The sequence below is a fragment of the Fundulus heteroclitus genome, chromosome 16, assembly GCF_011125445.2.
Source record: "Fundulus heteroclitus isolate FHET01 chromosome 16, MU-UCD_Fhet_4.1, whole genome shotgun sequence".
In the NCBI taxonomy this organism is placed as follows: Eukaryota; Metazoa; Chordata; class Actinopteri; order Cyprinodontiformes; family Fundulidae; genus Fundulus; species Fundulus heteroclitus.
The window spans coordinates 33466313-33481047 of NC_046376.1; the positions used below are offsets into that span (position 1 = coordinate 33466313).

The window sequence follows — 14735 nt, forward strand, 5'->3', positions numbered from 1 at the left end:
TTGTCTCGTCTCCCTGACTCGTCTTGGGAGATGAGTCAGGGAGACGATTCAGGGCTGTAGAGTAGGTTAGAAAGATGAAATCAGAGGTCAGCTCCTCTGTTTTTTGTTGGTTTTTCATGTTAAACATGGATGGCTTCTTTAACTCCTCTCAAAAACCACCACTCTGTCCTCCCCCAAATGTGCACTTTGCTGTGTTAAAACAAGCATCCCTTGTGATGGAGATGTAAGTAAATCTAGGGACACCCTGCAAGACCGTTTACCCCTGATTTCCAGTCGGGAAAAGTCTGAGTCAGCATGTATTAGTGAAAAAACTCACAATTTCATGGGGACTTGTTTGAGTGAAATTATATGTTTTTTCTTTACAATTGCTTATGAAATTCCTTATAGAATTCAGTATAAGTAAAACAGCAGAAATTAAGATTATTTCAATATCATATTTTCAGAATCGGCAAGTCTCCCGCTCCTGCAGTTTGGCTTCAGGGTACAGATGCCTTGTTCATTTGCATTGACAAACACATCAGTCACGATTACTCACTGTCCTGACTGCAGATCCTTCTCGTTTACGACCGCACAGTTAGTCAGCGACAGCTCATCTGTCGGGCATCGGGCAGCTTGCATGGTCTGGAAAGGGAGAAGAGAAAGCAGGGGGACAAAATGGCAGTTTGAAAAGTGTTTGTGAACAACAGAACACCGTGTTCTACTAAACTGTTTTCTACCTGATTGGAAACAATAACATCCTGCAGAGTGGAATTTGTTACATCAGTGAGGTGTTTAAAAATTGGGCTGGAATTTAGTAAAAGAATATTTGATACTGCTTTCGAAAACGTGAAAAACATTAGCAGATAACAGGAAGGCTGAGCAGTGGAAAGCTAATGTGCTGTGCTTTACTTCCTGAGCTTCCAACCTGTGTCTGGGAGTAAACAAGCTAGATCTGGAAATGTTGGCAAATATTTGGAAAGCTCAGAATTAAGACAAGCATGTGCATCTGGACTTATTTCCTCAATAAATTAAATCATCATTTAAAAATGCATTTATCTACATACCCTGGTTATTTCAGTCTTATGTTAAAATGTACTTGATCAAATAGAGCATTTAAGTGGCACAAAAAAATTTTTATGTGGAGGAAAGCATTAAGAGGGAAAATATTTTCTCAGGGCAGAGTTAACACACAGATTTCTCTTTTAGTATTTCTTGCCAGGCTAACCATGATAATTACAAATATAAGATACAAAAACAGTTTGAAATGAGAAGACTTTCATATTGTTTTGTCTTTGTTTTAAAATAATAAGCCCCATTCGCTCCGTTCGGCTCCTCCGTGCTTGGTTTAACTTTGTGTTTTGACCTGTCCAGAAATCCCTGGAATTCTGCGGGTGGCATTTTTGTCTTTGTTTTATTTTTGTTTGCATTTTTGTTTTGTTGTTTTTCAGCCGTGGTTCAAATTGTTGTATATTTCAGTCTGACCGCCCCCACTCATGGCGGTCCTTAATATTAATGCTGTCGCTCTTCAGTTTTTCTGGACTTTCAGAGAAAAACCTTCTTGTTTCTCCTCTCCCCCGGCCAACCACTAAAGCAGTGTGTTCACACCAAAACTCCCCTCGAGTCCACTCGGTTTGACCCGGCTCCTGAGCGGGGCATACTGGGCTGGCCCTGGAAAAAAAAAACTGCTCCTAAAATGCTCCCAAATGGGCGGGGCTGAGTGGTCCAACGGCCAAAATGAGGTGGTGGGAGCTGGGCTACAGTAAAACCCTGTTTTATAAAGGTTTTTCCCACAGTGATGGGGAAAAATATATTCTCCGAATATAAATAGCTGATATTTATATTAGCTATTTAATATATCATCTCCATCTATAACCCTAGATGGAGATGAGGGTTATATTGTCTCATATTTATTTATTAGATTTATTTGATAAGGACAGACACACAATAACACAGACAGACTGAAAAAAGCAGTCCCATGACTGTACCATGGTGCTTATAGTATAAGCTACTTTGCAGCACTTGTCCCTAGATGGGATGTTGACAGTTTATCTAAAATCTATTAAAAAGTAAAATGTAATAATAATGTTAAACCAGTAACAATGACAATAATGCTGTTCTAGGCAGTATTTTGTTTTAAACAAACAGAGCTGAAACATCCTGTCTGATGAACACTGAAAGGTAGCACCTGTACAACTAATGTTACATAAGCGATAGAGAGCTGCTGGAAACAGTCAAAGTATCAGGTTTTACACAATGTGGCTGCGAGTATCATCCATCATTAATGCTGATGTCGGGTACCATACTGCTGCACCGACGTTCTGACTCGTAACACCGGCTTTAGGGGCTGTTCCAGATACATTTTCCCACCCAGAGGTCCAGAATCCTGACCTCCGAGGACAAATGGAATGCACTAGAAACCCCACAGCATTCTGACTGGTGCGCCGCTGATAGAAGTGATCCAGAAAGTGAGGAAACAGCCCTTTAACAGCCTTCAGACACAGCTTAGTTTTAGAGTAAAATAAGTTGCATCTTCAGTAAACCGAACAAAGAGTTTCCACACTGCCTGAGAGAAAATGATTCACTGCGTTAGATGCTGCATCTCAAAGGGAATCAGGAATTAACACTGCTAACCTTTTAGCAGGACCAAAGGAAATGAAACAGCGGAGATGTGATAAGTCTGATGGTTTATGAGTGGTATAATCAGCAGATAATAAACAAAAACTGCATGGATATTTCATGTTTATGATGATGCTAATGGGTGTAAAGCATTTAAAAGCCTTTTTCTATTTCAGCTTTGTCATCACTGATGCATGTGTGTTTGATTGGTTTTGCTTTTCTTCACAACAGGCCTGAAATTAGTTAGGCTGGGGTTACCAGCCTGTCCAAATGGAAACGGTGGTGATGAAACCCTTGTCTCCCTGATCCAGTTTTCCCTGAGAGGCTACCCGATGTCATCAACTCACTGACATTTTTGTATTTTCACACAAATCCAAAACCCTTTTTGGGAGCACGCCTGTCCATCGCAGAGGAGAACGTGTGTAGTGATAGAAATGGAGCACACATGACTGCAACCTGAGCTTTTCAAGTGGTAACCAGAGTAACAACACAGCAGCAATGAAACAGAGCCAAGGACAGCCAATCAGGCTGTGCGGTAGGCTGATTTGTCACAGACCTGAATGAATATCACTTGGAGGCAGCCGATGGTACGTCAACACAAATAGTTCTTGTGACAAGGCTTTGCAGAAAAAAAAAAAAAAAAACAAACAAACAAGGGTTGGTACAGTTCAGTTACCTGGATTAGCAGAAAGCCCCCAAAGGTCTGTTAGACAGCAATAGTCAACAACAGGCAGACAGGTCAGGGAGGGAGGGCAAGGAGTGCATTTATCAGGGAAGCTGCCATGTGGTAACTCTGGAGGAGCCAGAAGGATCAGCTCAGGTGGGAGAGTCGGTTGATAAGTGAAAGTTGTGCGCTTCACAAGTTTAGCCTTTACAGAAGAGTAGCATGAAGAACGCCATTGATATAAGAAAGCCACAGGCACTCTAGCTTGCAGTTTGCAACAAGCCATGCTGAGGACATAGCAAACTGCCGGAAGAAGTTAGCCCCATCAGATAAGACCAACAGACCCTTCGCCTGCATGCAAAATGCTAATGGGGGTGGAACGCTACCCCTGAAAATAACTATGAACACACAATCCCTACGGTGAAACACGGTGAAGGCAGCATCGTGCTGTGGGACAGGTTCTCCTCAGCAGAGACAGGGATGCTGGTCAGAGCTGATGGGAAGATGGACGAGAGCAAAGACATGGAATTAGCTCTGGCCGATAAACCGGAAATCTGGCGCAACGAAATTTTCAGACAATAACCAACGTCATTTTGCACGTCGGTATTTAAATTACACCCATGACATATGGAAACTTCGCACCAGAGTGCTGAAGACGGCATATATTCCAGCCAACACCGGGGAGATGGTTAGACCAGGTTTAAGTGCAATCCTGTCTGCATGGGACATCAAGGAAGAGGCCCTCATCGCTGTTACTACTGTCAACGGTGTAAACATGGTTAAAGCTGCCCAGCTCAATAGATGGATGCAAGTTCAGTGTTTTGGGGACACATACCATCAAGATAACTGGCGGAGAAGTAGTATCTCCTCCAATGACAGTGTTTCAGTGCAGATTTGGTGGATTCTGGGAGAGGGGGCCTAATTGACGGGAAAAGCTTAAAACAACTGGATAATTGGTTATTATTTGCAGATATGTATTTGTGAACACACTGAGCTCAGACACAAGGAAAAGTTTAAACTCATAGCATTAGATTATAACTATGGTGACACAAAAATCAAACATCAAAGATTATTGTTTATACTTGTACAAAGTAAACTTGCCAGTTACTTTTAATCGGACATTAAAATTTTAAACAATTCACGCTCTTTTAATTTATCTATTCTTTTATTTAAAAATGTAATGGTAATCTCATCGCTGATAAAACAAAATTAACTTTTTGATATATGGTCTGCATAAAAATCTTTATTCGACATTTTATAGGAAGTCCCTGATTGGGGGCCCTAAGGAGTGGCTAAGTTTGCTCATGCCTTGGGCCAGCTCTGGGTCTTACCATAACAAAGGAATGTGAAAACTTTTGCTAACCACAGTTAGTTGCTATAATTACAATTTCCTGGATGTGCTCAAAGAAAACTTAGTTTGAAAAGTAGAGAAGAAAAAACAAAGCTACATTTCGCTTCTGATAGATTAAACTAAAGAAGACATATAGGTAAGTTGTCAGTTGTCCTAAATTACAATAGTTAGTGTTTGGAGATAAATTTCCTGCAGCAGCAGTTTTAGGAGACTGTCAGGAGTCATGGAACAGCGCTGGATTCTATTAACTCTGCTCGTTGTCCCTGTGTTTTTGCTTGCAGCGATCCATCACCAGCTGGAATCTGAACAGGTTCTCCCCAAACTGCAGCAAACCCAGAATGATCACCAGATGACGATCACAGCAGACACCAAGAAACAAACCAGCATTCTGATTAGTGGGGGGTGTGGGGGGGTCCAGTCCTGAAAAAGAATGAATTGCAGCAACAGCTTTTGGTATTTCTGGTAATCGTCGATTGCTGTTTTATGTCTCTGTGGAGTAATTTTGCCAATTCTCTTTTGCTGAATTGTTTTAGTTCAGCCATGGTTTTTGAGCACAATTGGCCAGTTTAAGGTCATGCACTGCAAAAACAGAACTAAAAATAATGTGTTCAGTTTTGAAACTTTTTTATCCTACTTCAGACAGTTTCCAATCATTTGATTCTGCAGGTCAACCAATGATCAGGCCTGGTTTTGGTTTGTGAGAAAGAACTCGACTTTCTAGACAATAGGTTTAATTACATTTAATGCATGACTTGACAATGGGGGGCAATTATACTTGTTCTCCTAGGTGATGTTGGTTTGATTTCATTCTTAGATTTTCCAGGTTAGCTATTAAATTTGTTTTAAAAAAAAAGGAAAATACAAATGATTCAGTAAGTGACTAAACACTTTCTAACAGCACTGTCTGATTTTTAGAACCCAGACAGTAAATGGGGAAAGAAACTAGTAGAAAAGGTGAGACAAAGACTGCAGTGCTGGCATGATTCCCAGATCCTCCGCACAGCTGTAGTCTGGCCACATGGTAGCAGAACAGAGCCCCACACTCCCTCTTAGGAGAAAACACCTCGTCCTTGTTTGTGTCGTAGTCCCTAAAAGCCACTTGATCTTGGTAGATGATTATTATGATGATTTCCCTTCTTATACTTAGTGTTTTTTATAGCTCTCTGACACAAGAGCTGGAATTCAACAAAGATGAAAATGTGTCCACAGTCCAGCGAGCTACGACCGAGTATTAGGGACGTTGTGGATCAAAGAAAGGGGTAAATTTCTGTGACTTGGCAGAAACGCCTCAAACAGGAACAGGTGTTAACGTCTGTCTGCCGATTACATGCCTCAGAGAGCAAGAAAGAAGCTGCAACATCACTGCATGGGGTCTGCATGGAGCTGTTGTTCTGCTACAGGGAAACAGCCCAGGTCTGCCACCTACACTGGAAAACATCCAGATGTGCATCTTCTAAATATACCACTTAACCTTAGAGAACTTCTGGCACTTTCTGTTGCCAACTTCTGACTTTATAATCTCAGAAACTTTTTTTCTGTTTTTTTTTTTTTAACAGTTTTACAATCTCAGAGAATATCCTAATTTTTATTGACAACATTTTTTCCCTCCCAAGCCACTCTTTTTCTTCTTTGATGTGCAATGGCCGTATTAATCCATCGTAACACAAATTTAATAGTTAAACCAATAAAATTCTGCATATATGATGAAGGACAGTTTTTGATGCCTTAAAGGTTGCCCTTCTTTATTGGAACATCAATACTGCTGGAGCTGGGGCTTAATGCAGGATCCCACATGGTGATTCACAGTTTAGAGAAACGCAGATGGGAAATATCTGTTTTAGTCAGCATAGCAAACTGATAGTGAAATCAATACGGACAGTAAAACAGTAAGAAACGGTAAAAAAACAAGGCAGCTGGAATCAAATCCCAGAGCAGGCTTGTCGTGTTTTCTCTTCGTTCTGCATTCCAAATGGGCTAACCCAGAAAACCTCTGTGTAGCCTAGAAAGCAGTGATTTTATTAAAAACTTTAGCCTGTGAGGCAGGATCCAGTCATTTCCAGTTTTCAGATACTGCATCTGAGAGGCCTTCATCATTCTCAATGTTTGTTAAGGAATAAATTGGATGCACAACGACAATGAACTGCTTTCAACTTTGGAATGAGAATCTTTGCAATCCTCTTTCAGGAACCTGGAAAAAAACTGTATATCATCCGGATAAAACATTTGTTGTGCAATTAGGACCGGACCATAATAAATAAATATGCAGAGCAATCATTTTGATAAAAAGCATACGGCTAAAATCATAGTCAAAGTAGATCCCGTCTTCTGGAGGAACATCATTGCCTTGGGTATCAACAGTGTCATTGGGTTTAATCTTTTAAACAACATATATTTGCAATGACCACAAAATAAAAACATTGGTAAAAACTGGAAAGGAGACTGCTTCCGTGTTGGCTAGTGTAATTTCATGGGTAACAAGTTTTCTTCATGGTCTTTTCTATTCTTTCATCTCAGCACAACCTTTGCCTGTTGTTTCTGCATTTGGATGTTGTTCTGTTGCATCTGACAAAGAATAAATTAAAGGGATTTTTTTTTCAAGGAGTGTGCTGTGCTAATTACCGACGGTAACTGTACTCTTCATCTTGGACAAATGTAACTTAATGGCATATGGCGACAATTGTAGTAATTGTGCAATATTTCTTTTTTGCCTCTCAGAGATTGAAGTTATCAGAAAGGGGAAAACAGAAAATATTGCTCAATTAGTGAATATGCCGTATGATCAATGATTGCTCAATATTCTCTGTTTTGCCTTTCTGATAAGTTCATTCCCTTTTTCTTTCAAAGTTAACTTTAAACTATCTTGTCATTTATATTACTAATCTAGTGTGTAACTCTGTCTTTGTGTGTGTTTTTTTTTTTCAACTGTCACGTCTGACTTTCCCCATTGTATGCATTGGGTATAAAGGCATTATTGTCCCACAAAAGTAAACCACTTTTGTTGTTGTCCACTGTAATGAAGAGGCCTTCATTACTGGGACTGTTTTAGGAAAAGTAACTGGTATTGCACTTTAAGAATACTTTTGCACTGTAAACTTGCACCTTAATTAGCACTTTGTTTGGCACAGCACTTTAAGCATGACTTTGCACAGAAATAACCATTTGCACACAAGAATTTTTAACTATTTATTGAATATTTATTGGATATTTTAATAATTAGCATGTAGCCTTTTGTTCAGGTTCTGCACAGCTGCTCCTCATTGGGAAATGGTGTGGGCTCTGTGAAAAGAAGAATTGTTATTTAGAGCTAAGGTCTACTGTCAGGAAACTTAAGCAAATGGTGGTGTAGAATCTGTGAGAAGTGTGAGACTAAACAAAGTGTTAGAAGTTGGTGACTTACCTGTTTTCTATGTCCTCTCCAGGGTGTTTGGACAAATGCTTCCCCGGGGGTCCAGACACCATTTATAGGTTCCGGGAGAGACCATGGGAAAAGCAGGGGGGAACTTTTGCACATTTGTTTTAAGGGGTTTTTAGGTGTGGGTTTAAAAGATAAAATATTTATAAAAAATAGGTGGGAATGTGTATGTGTATTTGTATTATGTAAATATTGTATTTTATAGGTAAAGTTAATAGTAAATTGTTTAGTGCAGAATGGTTTGACCCTTAATCAGCAGAGGGTATTTAAGGCAGTGATTGTGTCTGTAAAACAAGTTGGTTGTTGGTTGGTTGGTAGTTGGTTGGCAGAGTGAATGCTGCTACCAACAAATAAATGTATTGCTGCTTCCACATACTGCCACTTGGTCATCATTCCTGCTGAAACTCCAGCCTCAAAAGGCCACGAACCGACATCCACATTACTTAGTTAACCATTTAATCAGAGCAAATTCTGTTTTAAACAGAATTGCCCATACAGGGCAAAATAGTCTTCAACATAAGTATAAGTAGACTCCCATAAATAATCAAGAGCAGTGATAGCAGTTTAAAGGATTGGAAACTGGTGTTTGCCTGAACTGCCATTACATTTTTTAAACTGGAGTCGTATTAAGACTATTCAAATTGAGTCCGCTACATGTACCACAATACTATCAATGAACTTAGGCGCTAGATTTAGATTTCAATCCAGTGAATATATTTCAGTCATTTTGAGGCCAAACAAAACCTATTTCTGGACGCTAGGTGAGTAGCATGATCTCACAATATTGAAACGCTACAACATTGTTTCTCTTTCCCTTGAACCCGGTGTCACGCCCGGTTTTGTCTGATGAACTGAACTTGCTGTTACACATCTACTGGCTGCTTCTTGCTGGGTCAGTTTCATATTCATGCAAGGGTGCCCACCAAACATCAAGCTTAGTCTTGAAATGACGGACAGGACTAGCCTGAATGTGTCCTACAAACATATGGCACCATGTCAATTGACAGACAGGGATTTTAGGAAAATGGATCAGGTTAAAGGACTTGGGACTTACGGAAACTCTTTCCCTGGCGCTCAAACGACGGCCATCGTTTCATGGATTAAATGGAAGTAGGTAACTACAGCAAGACCCAACAGTGCTCTCTGACACCCGAGCTTGTTTAAAATCAACACTGGTCTGACTGCAATCAGTCAAAATCAGAATCAGCGGGTCCGACCTAACAGAAAATTTAGAAACTCTTTACTTTAAGATATATTGACCTAAAAGTTTAGTTGCTGGGAATGGGTGCCATCAGACCAAGCTGTTTGCACCTGTTCAGAGTATTATAGTAATTATGCTTTTGTAAATGTTAAATTCATGTTTAATGAAAAATGAACCTTTCAATTGTGGTGCCTTCTCAGATAAAGGGAGACGTTATCTGCTGCCTTTTTGTCATGGCTTGTACACCAGTTGTTACGGCCAGTGGCCTTTTTGGTCTGTTTTGTTTTTTTCTTTCTAATATGTTTTCAGGTGTAGTTGGATCTTCCTGACAGTGGCACCCCACTGTGGAAACTTGCAAAGCTCCTGAAGTCTTCTCCTAGTTCACCTTCAGCTACTTCCTTCTACCATCATCCCCATTCTGGATTGGACACTCGCCTGATTGCCTCACCAATCCGTGGAGAGCCTTCCTTATTTAAACTCAGCTCTCCCATGCAATCAGGGCAGCTGTGTTTTAGAGCAGCTTGCCACACTGCCGGTTGTGTTTTGTTTGTTGTGATGTGTTTTTGTTTTACTGTAACACTCGTTTAACCTGACTATTGAAGGCTGTGTCACTCGTCTGGCAATTTGCCGTGGCACTCGGTTTTAGCCTTTCAATTCCTGGTTGTGTTACTAGTTTGACGTTTTGGTTTTGTCTTGTGGTTTGTTTAGTGTTGATGCTGTTTCTAGCATCAACACCTTAGTTCTTGTGGCCTTAAGTCATCTTTGGGTTTCTTTTGTCATTAGATCATGTCCTGTCCTTTTTGGTAGTGTACATATTGTTTCTATAGCCAACTTATCAATAAATTGTTAAATTTTTTTCTCATACTCTTTTGTGTTGGCTTTTTATGTTACCTCCCCTGTACCCCTAGACCTTTGGGGTCGTAACGCCAGTCATCTTGACCTTAGTCATAAGGTAGGCTGATTTGTGCTGGAATAAAATGACAACGCTCTAAGTGGAATTTGGTCCTGAGCTCCAAGGTCTTGAAGTGCAACAGCAGAGTTGATTAATGAATGTTTGTGAGCACGTGTTTCCGTTGAGGTGCTTAGCTGCAGAGGTGGCACACAGCGTAAGGGACTGCATCGGGTCCGTTGACTGAGTTGCCATGCCGCCTTCAGGAAGGAGGCTGATAGCAGCGATGCATGTACTGCGCATTTACTTCTCCATTCAGAGAGGAAATAGCAAACATTGCATGCAGTGATATGAAAAAGAGCATTTGATTGTTTGAGGATAAGGTCTGGTCTTTTGCTTTTTAAGGCCCTCCTTGTTTGATTGTCAAATAATTATCAGACTAAGATGACCTGAGTAAATACAGAATGCTGTTTTCAAATAATTATCATATTTATTGAGGGGGAAAAAAAGCTACCCAAACCAACCCAACCCTGTGTGAAAAAGCAATTGCCTTCTAAAGATAGAAACGAATCATGGTACCCTTGGCAACAACAACTTCTATTAAGAATTTTCCAATAACTGGTGAAGAGTCTTCATCGTCGATGTGGAGGAATTCTTTCAGTTCAGCCACACTGGAGCGTTTCCCAATGTGAGTGACCTGTTTAAGGTCACATCACAGCATCTGAGTCATATTTACATACAGATTTTTACTGGACCAGTGCAAAACCCTCAGTTTTTAACTGATGGCCAGACATACTCCTTCAGGACTTTAAGGTGAGAGCAGAATTCATGGTTCCCTTAATTACGGCCAGTCATCCAGGTCGTGCAGCAGCAATGCAGCCTTAGACCATCGCAGTACCAACAGCAAGGTTGACTGTCGGTCACTTTAGGGGCAAAATGTTTTACTTTTGTCTCGTCAGTCTACAAAATAGTTTCTTAAACGTCTCGGTGAACATTAAGACGTTTCCCTGTAATTGTGAGAAAAGCCTCTGTGTTTGTTTTGCACAGCAGTGGTTTTGGCCTGGGAACACTGCCATGGATGCCATTTTGGTTGAGTTTTTTCCTTAATTTTTTATCAACACTAACCTTATGGTGGGCATGCAATTTTTTAGATGTTGTTTTGGATTCTTTTTGAATAGATGTGGTATGCTGGCCTCTTCTGGGGAGGTTTACTACTATATTTCCAATATCTTTGGTACCTGTGAGTTCCACTGTGTTTGGAAATGCTTAGAAAAGCCTTTGTAACTTTTTCCAAACCATTAATGCCCAGGTCTTTGTTTCTCATTTGTTCTTGAACTCCTTTAAGATGCATGATGTGTTGCATTTGAAAATTTTTCCCATATTTCATGGTGTTTGATGGATTCTTTGTAAGAGACTTGACTGTTCAGGTCTGGCAGTAACCAGGCCTGGATGTAAATGGTGAAAAGGAACCCAGGCCCCAAAAATGTGGGTAATCACAGTAAAGCAATGCCTTAACAAAGAAGAAGGTTACTTTTCCACATTGGGGCAGGTAGCGTTGCATAGCTTTTTTCTTAAAAATGAAAACAACCTTTGAAAAGTGTTTCATATTTACTCAGGTTTTCCATTACTGATATAGATGATCTGAAACATTTAAGTGTGAAAAAAAAACCCAGAAGAAATCTGTTAAGGGCAATTATTTGTTCACAGCACTGCATGATGCTGATGATGGCAGCTTCCTTTGACATCACATCCATACATACCTTATAAAATATTACGACCTGGGGGGGGCACCAGCGCAGGCAAGCAGAGAAGAAGGACAGAAGACAGTGTTTGAGACAGAAAGGAACTTGGAGAAGCTGCAAGAACTGAGGTGGGAAACTGTGATGGCTGCAGACAGATGAATTTAAGCTGCAGTCAGATGAAGGAATGAAGAAGCCCATGCTGTCTACAGGAGTCTGCATGCAGGCCAGAGTTGGGGTTCGCTTGACTTGAACTCTGAATGCAGTCATTTCTTTTAGCTGTCCAAATAAAACTAATGTTCCAATTGTGAATTTAACCCCAAGTCTGGAGGTTTCATCCCCTTGCATGCTATGTCAAAGGGCAGCATCTATTCCACATGTGGGAAACACCGTGACACCTATCCCATCATGCTTACACGGATAGGCATGAGTGTGTTATCTTAAATGTGAATAGGCATTTTTATTGAGTGACAGTGAGAGTAATATGAAGGTGCCCATTGCAAGGAAAGAAAACTTTATATCAAATATTCAGAAATTAGATTCCATAACAGCCTGTGATGGACTGGCGACCTGTCCAGGGTGTAGCCCGCCTCTCACCCAATGACCCGACCGCTAGAGACTGGCACCTGCCCCCCCCCCGGACGTATAATTGGGTATAGATAATAGATGGATGGATGGATTCCATATATCAGAGAACCAAAAATTATTAGCAGCATATCTGATATGCTTGCTTCTGTCAAACTGATTTTGAGTATTCTCCTGTTGGCAGGGTAGTTATTTTGCAGGACATAACATCATAATAGCACAAACTAAAGTGTAGCACTGTGTTTCTTAGGTATTCTCAACCGCTTCCCTTTTTACAGAATTGTTTGGCAAGAAGCACAATCTGACCTCTTTCTTAAAGCTCAGAAAATAATGATGACAAGAAGCCGTCTGTCCTGACAGACACCAAGGACGGTCATGCCACAGCTTCTGGAAGCCATATCTGAGACAGAGGCCCTGCGAGCACCCTTCTGATTTCATTTCTCCCATGGAAACTAATGAAAACTCTCCCTGAGCTGGAAGTTCAAGACTTTCTGAAAAAAAATGAAAACCATGGCAGTTTTTTAATCATTTATGAGGGATAGCAACAGAAAGGAGCACATAAACTTCTGTTCTCGCCAGTGCCATTTCCGCAGCCAGAGCCGGAGATGTTTCCGTAGGAGCAGTGTGACTGGATCAAGAGCACAATCCACACAACATTTAATCTGAGCCCAGCGTTAATATTATTCCAATTATAATTAATACCTAGAATAATTAAGAATTGGAGTGCTAGTAGTCCAATCATCACAAACCTCTTGTGTGCTTTATATATATTTGCTGTGGATATTTGTTAGGGGTAAAAAAAAATTATGATTTCTAATTAGAATTGTTATATTCATAATCAAAACCTTAATTGCACAACAAAATGAAAGATGCTCACTTCGAGCCACCATGCACTGCTCAAACAAGAACAATCACTAAGAGGACAAGTTTACAGCACAAGAAGGTAACAAAGGGATAACAGATTTGTTACAGCTGCTTGTCACAACTACTGATCTGTAAGATAAGATAAGATAAGATAAGATCAGATACGATAAGATAAGATAAGATAAGATAAGATAAGATAAGATAAGATAAGATAAGATAAGATAAGATAAGATAGGCTTTATTGATCTCACATTGGAGAAATTCACTTGTCAAATCGGCTCAGTATTCAATAATCAGAAGAAGGTGCCAAAAGTGGGACAAGGTGCATCAGGTATATACAGTGTGTCCTCGTAGCATATTCATTAACCAAACTGTATCCTTACATCAAAGCTCTCCTTACACAGGCTATTGTACTCGCCAGCCCAGACCTCTCTAAGCCTTTCAAACTTAAAGTTGACGCTAGTGCTATGGGGGCTGGTGCAGTGCTGCTACAGGAGGATAGTACGGGCTTAGATCATCCAGTTTTTTACTACTCCCGTCAGTTTGAGAAAAGTCAAAGGAACCATTCCACCACTGAGAAGGTGGTGGCATGTTTCCTTTTCTCTGTAATTTGGATTGTTTATTTTGTCTTTAATTAGCATTTGTTTACTCTGAAGAAGAGAACTCTGACTATTGCTGTATTTTGTTTTATTTCTTTGCACCCATGTATTGAAAATAAATTGTCACCTGTTCTTTTAAACAATCTTTTGAGCTTTATCATTCATGTTTCATGAATGATAAAGCTCAAAAGCAGGGACATAATTTTTTTTTTTTACTGTTTTTGACCATTCCGTTGCTCAGCTCTTTTCAGATCAGCTTTATCCCTCCTTGTGGTCAACACACCTCCTTTCATCCAAGATGTTTTTGAAAATTGGTGGTAGCACAATATTTTCCAATTATCAAGCATCCTTTAACTATCAAGGATTGAGATTTGGTTAGGTTAAGTCAATTTTGACTAATACACAAATGAGCACATCAAACCTTTGTGTTAAAGTTTACCATTATTAATTGTATTCTAATTCCTCGTCTAAAACTATTGCTTGTTATATGATCAACTCAACATCATGTGAAGATGTAATTTTTACGTATACTGCAGTGATTCAACTGTTTAGATCGGTGCCAGTGCTCCACTTAGCTCAGGACTCTGAATATATAAAACACGTATTATCAAGACAATCCCACAAAAGTCCTGAATCTTAATTAGAGCATATTGTTTTATCCTGCTGTATTATCTGATCTTTCTCTGCACTGTGTGTATTTCAATCTCCAATATTCTCTCCCCATCCTGTTTGCATATTAAAAACTCGACCAGCACTCTGTTTAATGAGTCTTGGCTTAATGTGATGCCCTAGTTTAATCGCTTTGCCTTCATTTTGACAAACACCATCATCCCCCT

The 14735-nt window shown here is 40.0% G+C and overlaps 1 protein-coding gene across 3 annotated transcripts in view; it reads right to left on the bottom strand.

Annotated features, from left to right (window-relative positions):
* The window catches only part of nsfa (N-ethylmaleimide-sensitive factor a), a 46491-nt gene that overhangs the window by 18816 nt on the left and 12940 nt on the right, over positions 1-14735 (bottom strand). For 2 of the 3 annotated variants that reach the window (XM_036148530.1, XM_036148531.1), the window contains exons 2-3: positions 11873-11890; positions 536-621 (exon numbers count right to left, since the gene is read on the bottom strand). In XM_036148530.1, the coding sequence (XP_036004423.1) occupies positions 536-621; positions 11873-11890 (104 nt within the window). The remainder of the gene's footprint in view (positions 1-535; positions 622-11872; positions 11891-14735) is intronic. The other variant, XM_012882908.3, reaches the window with a different exon arrangement.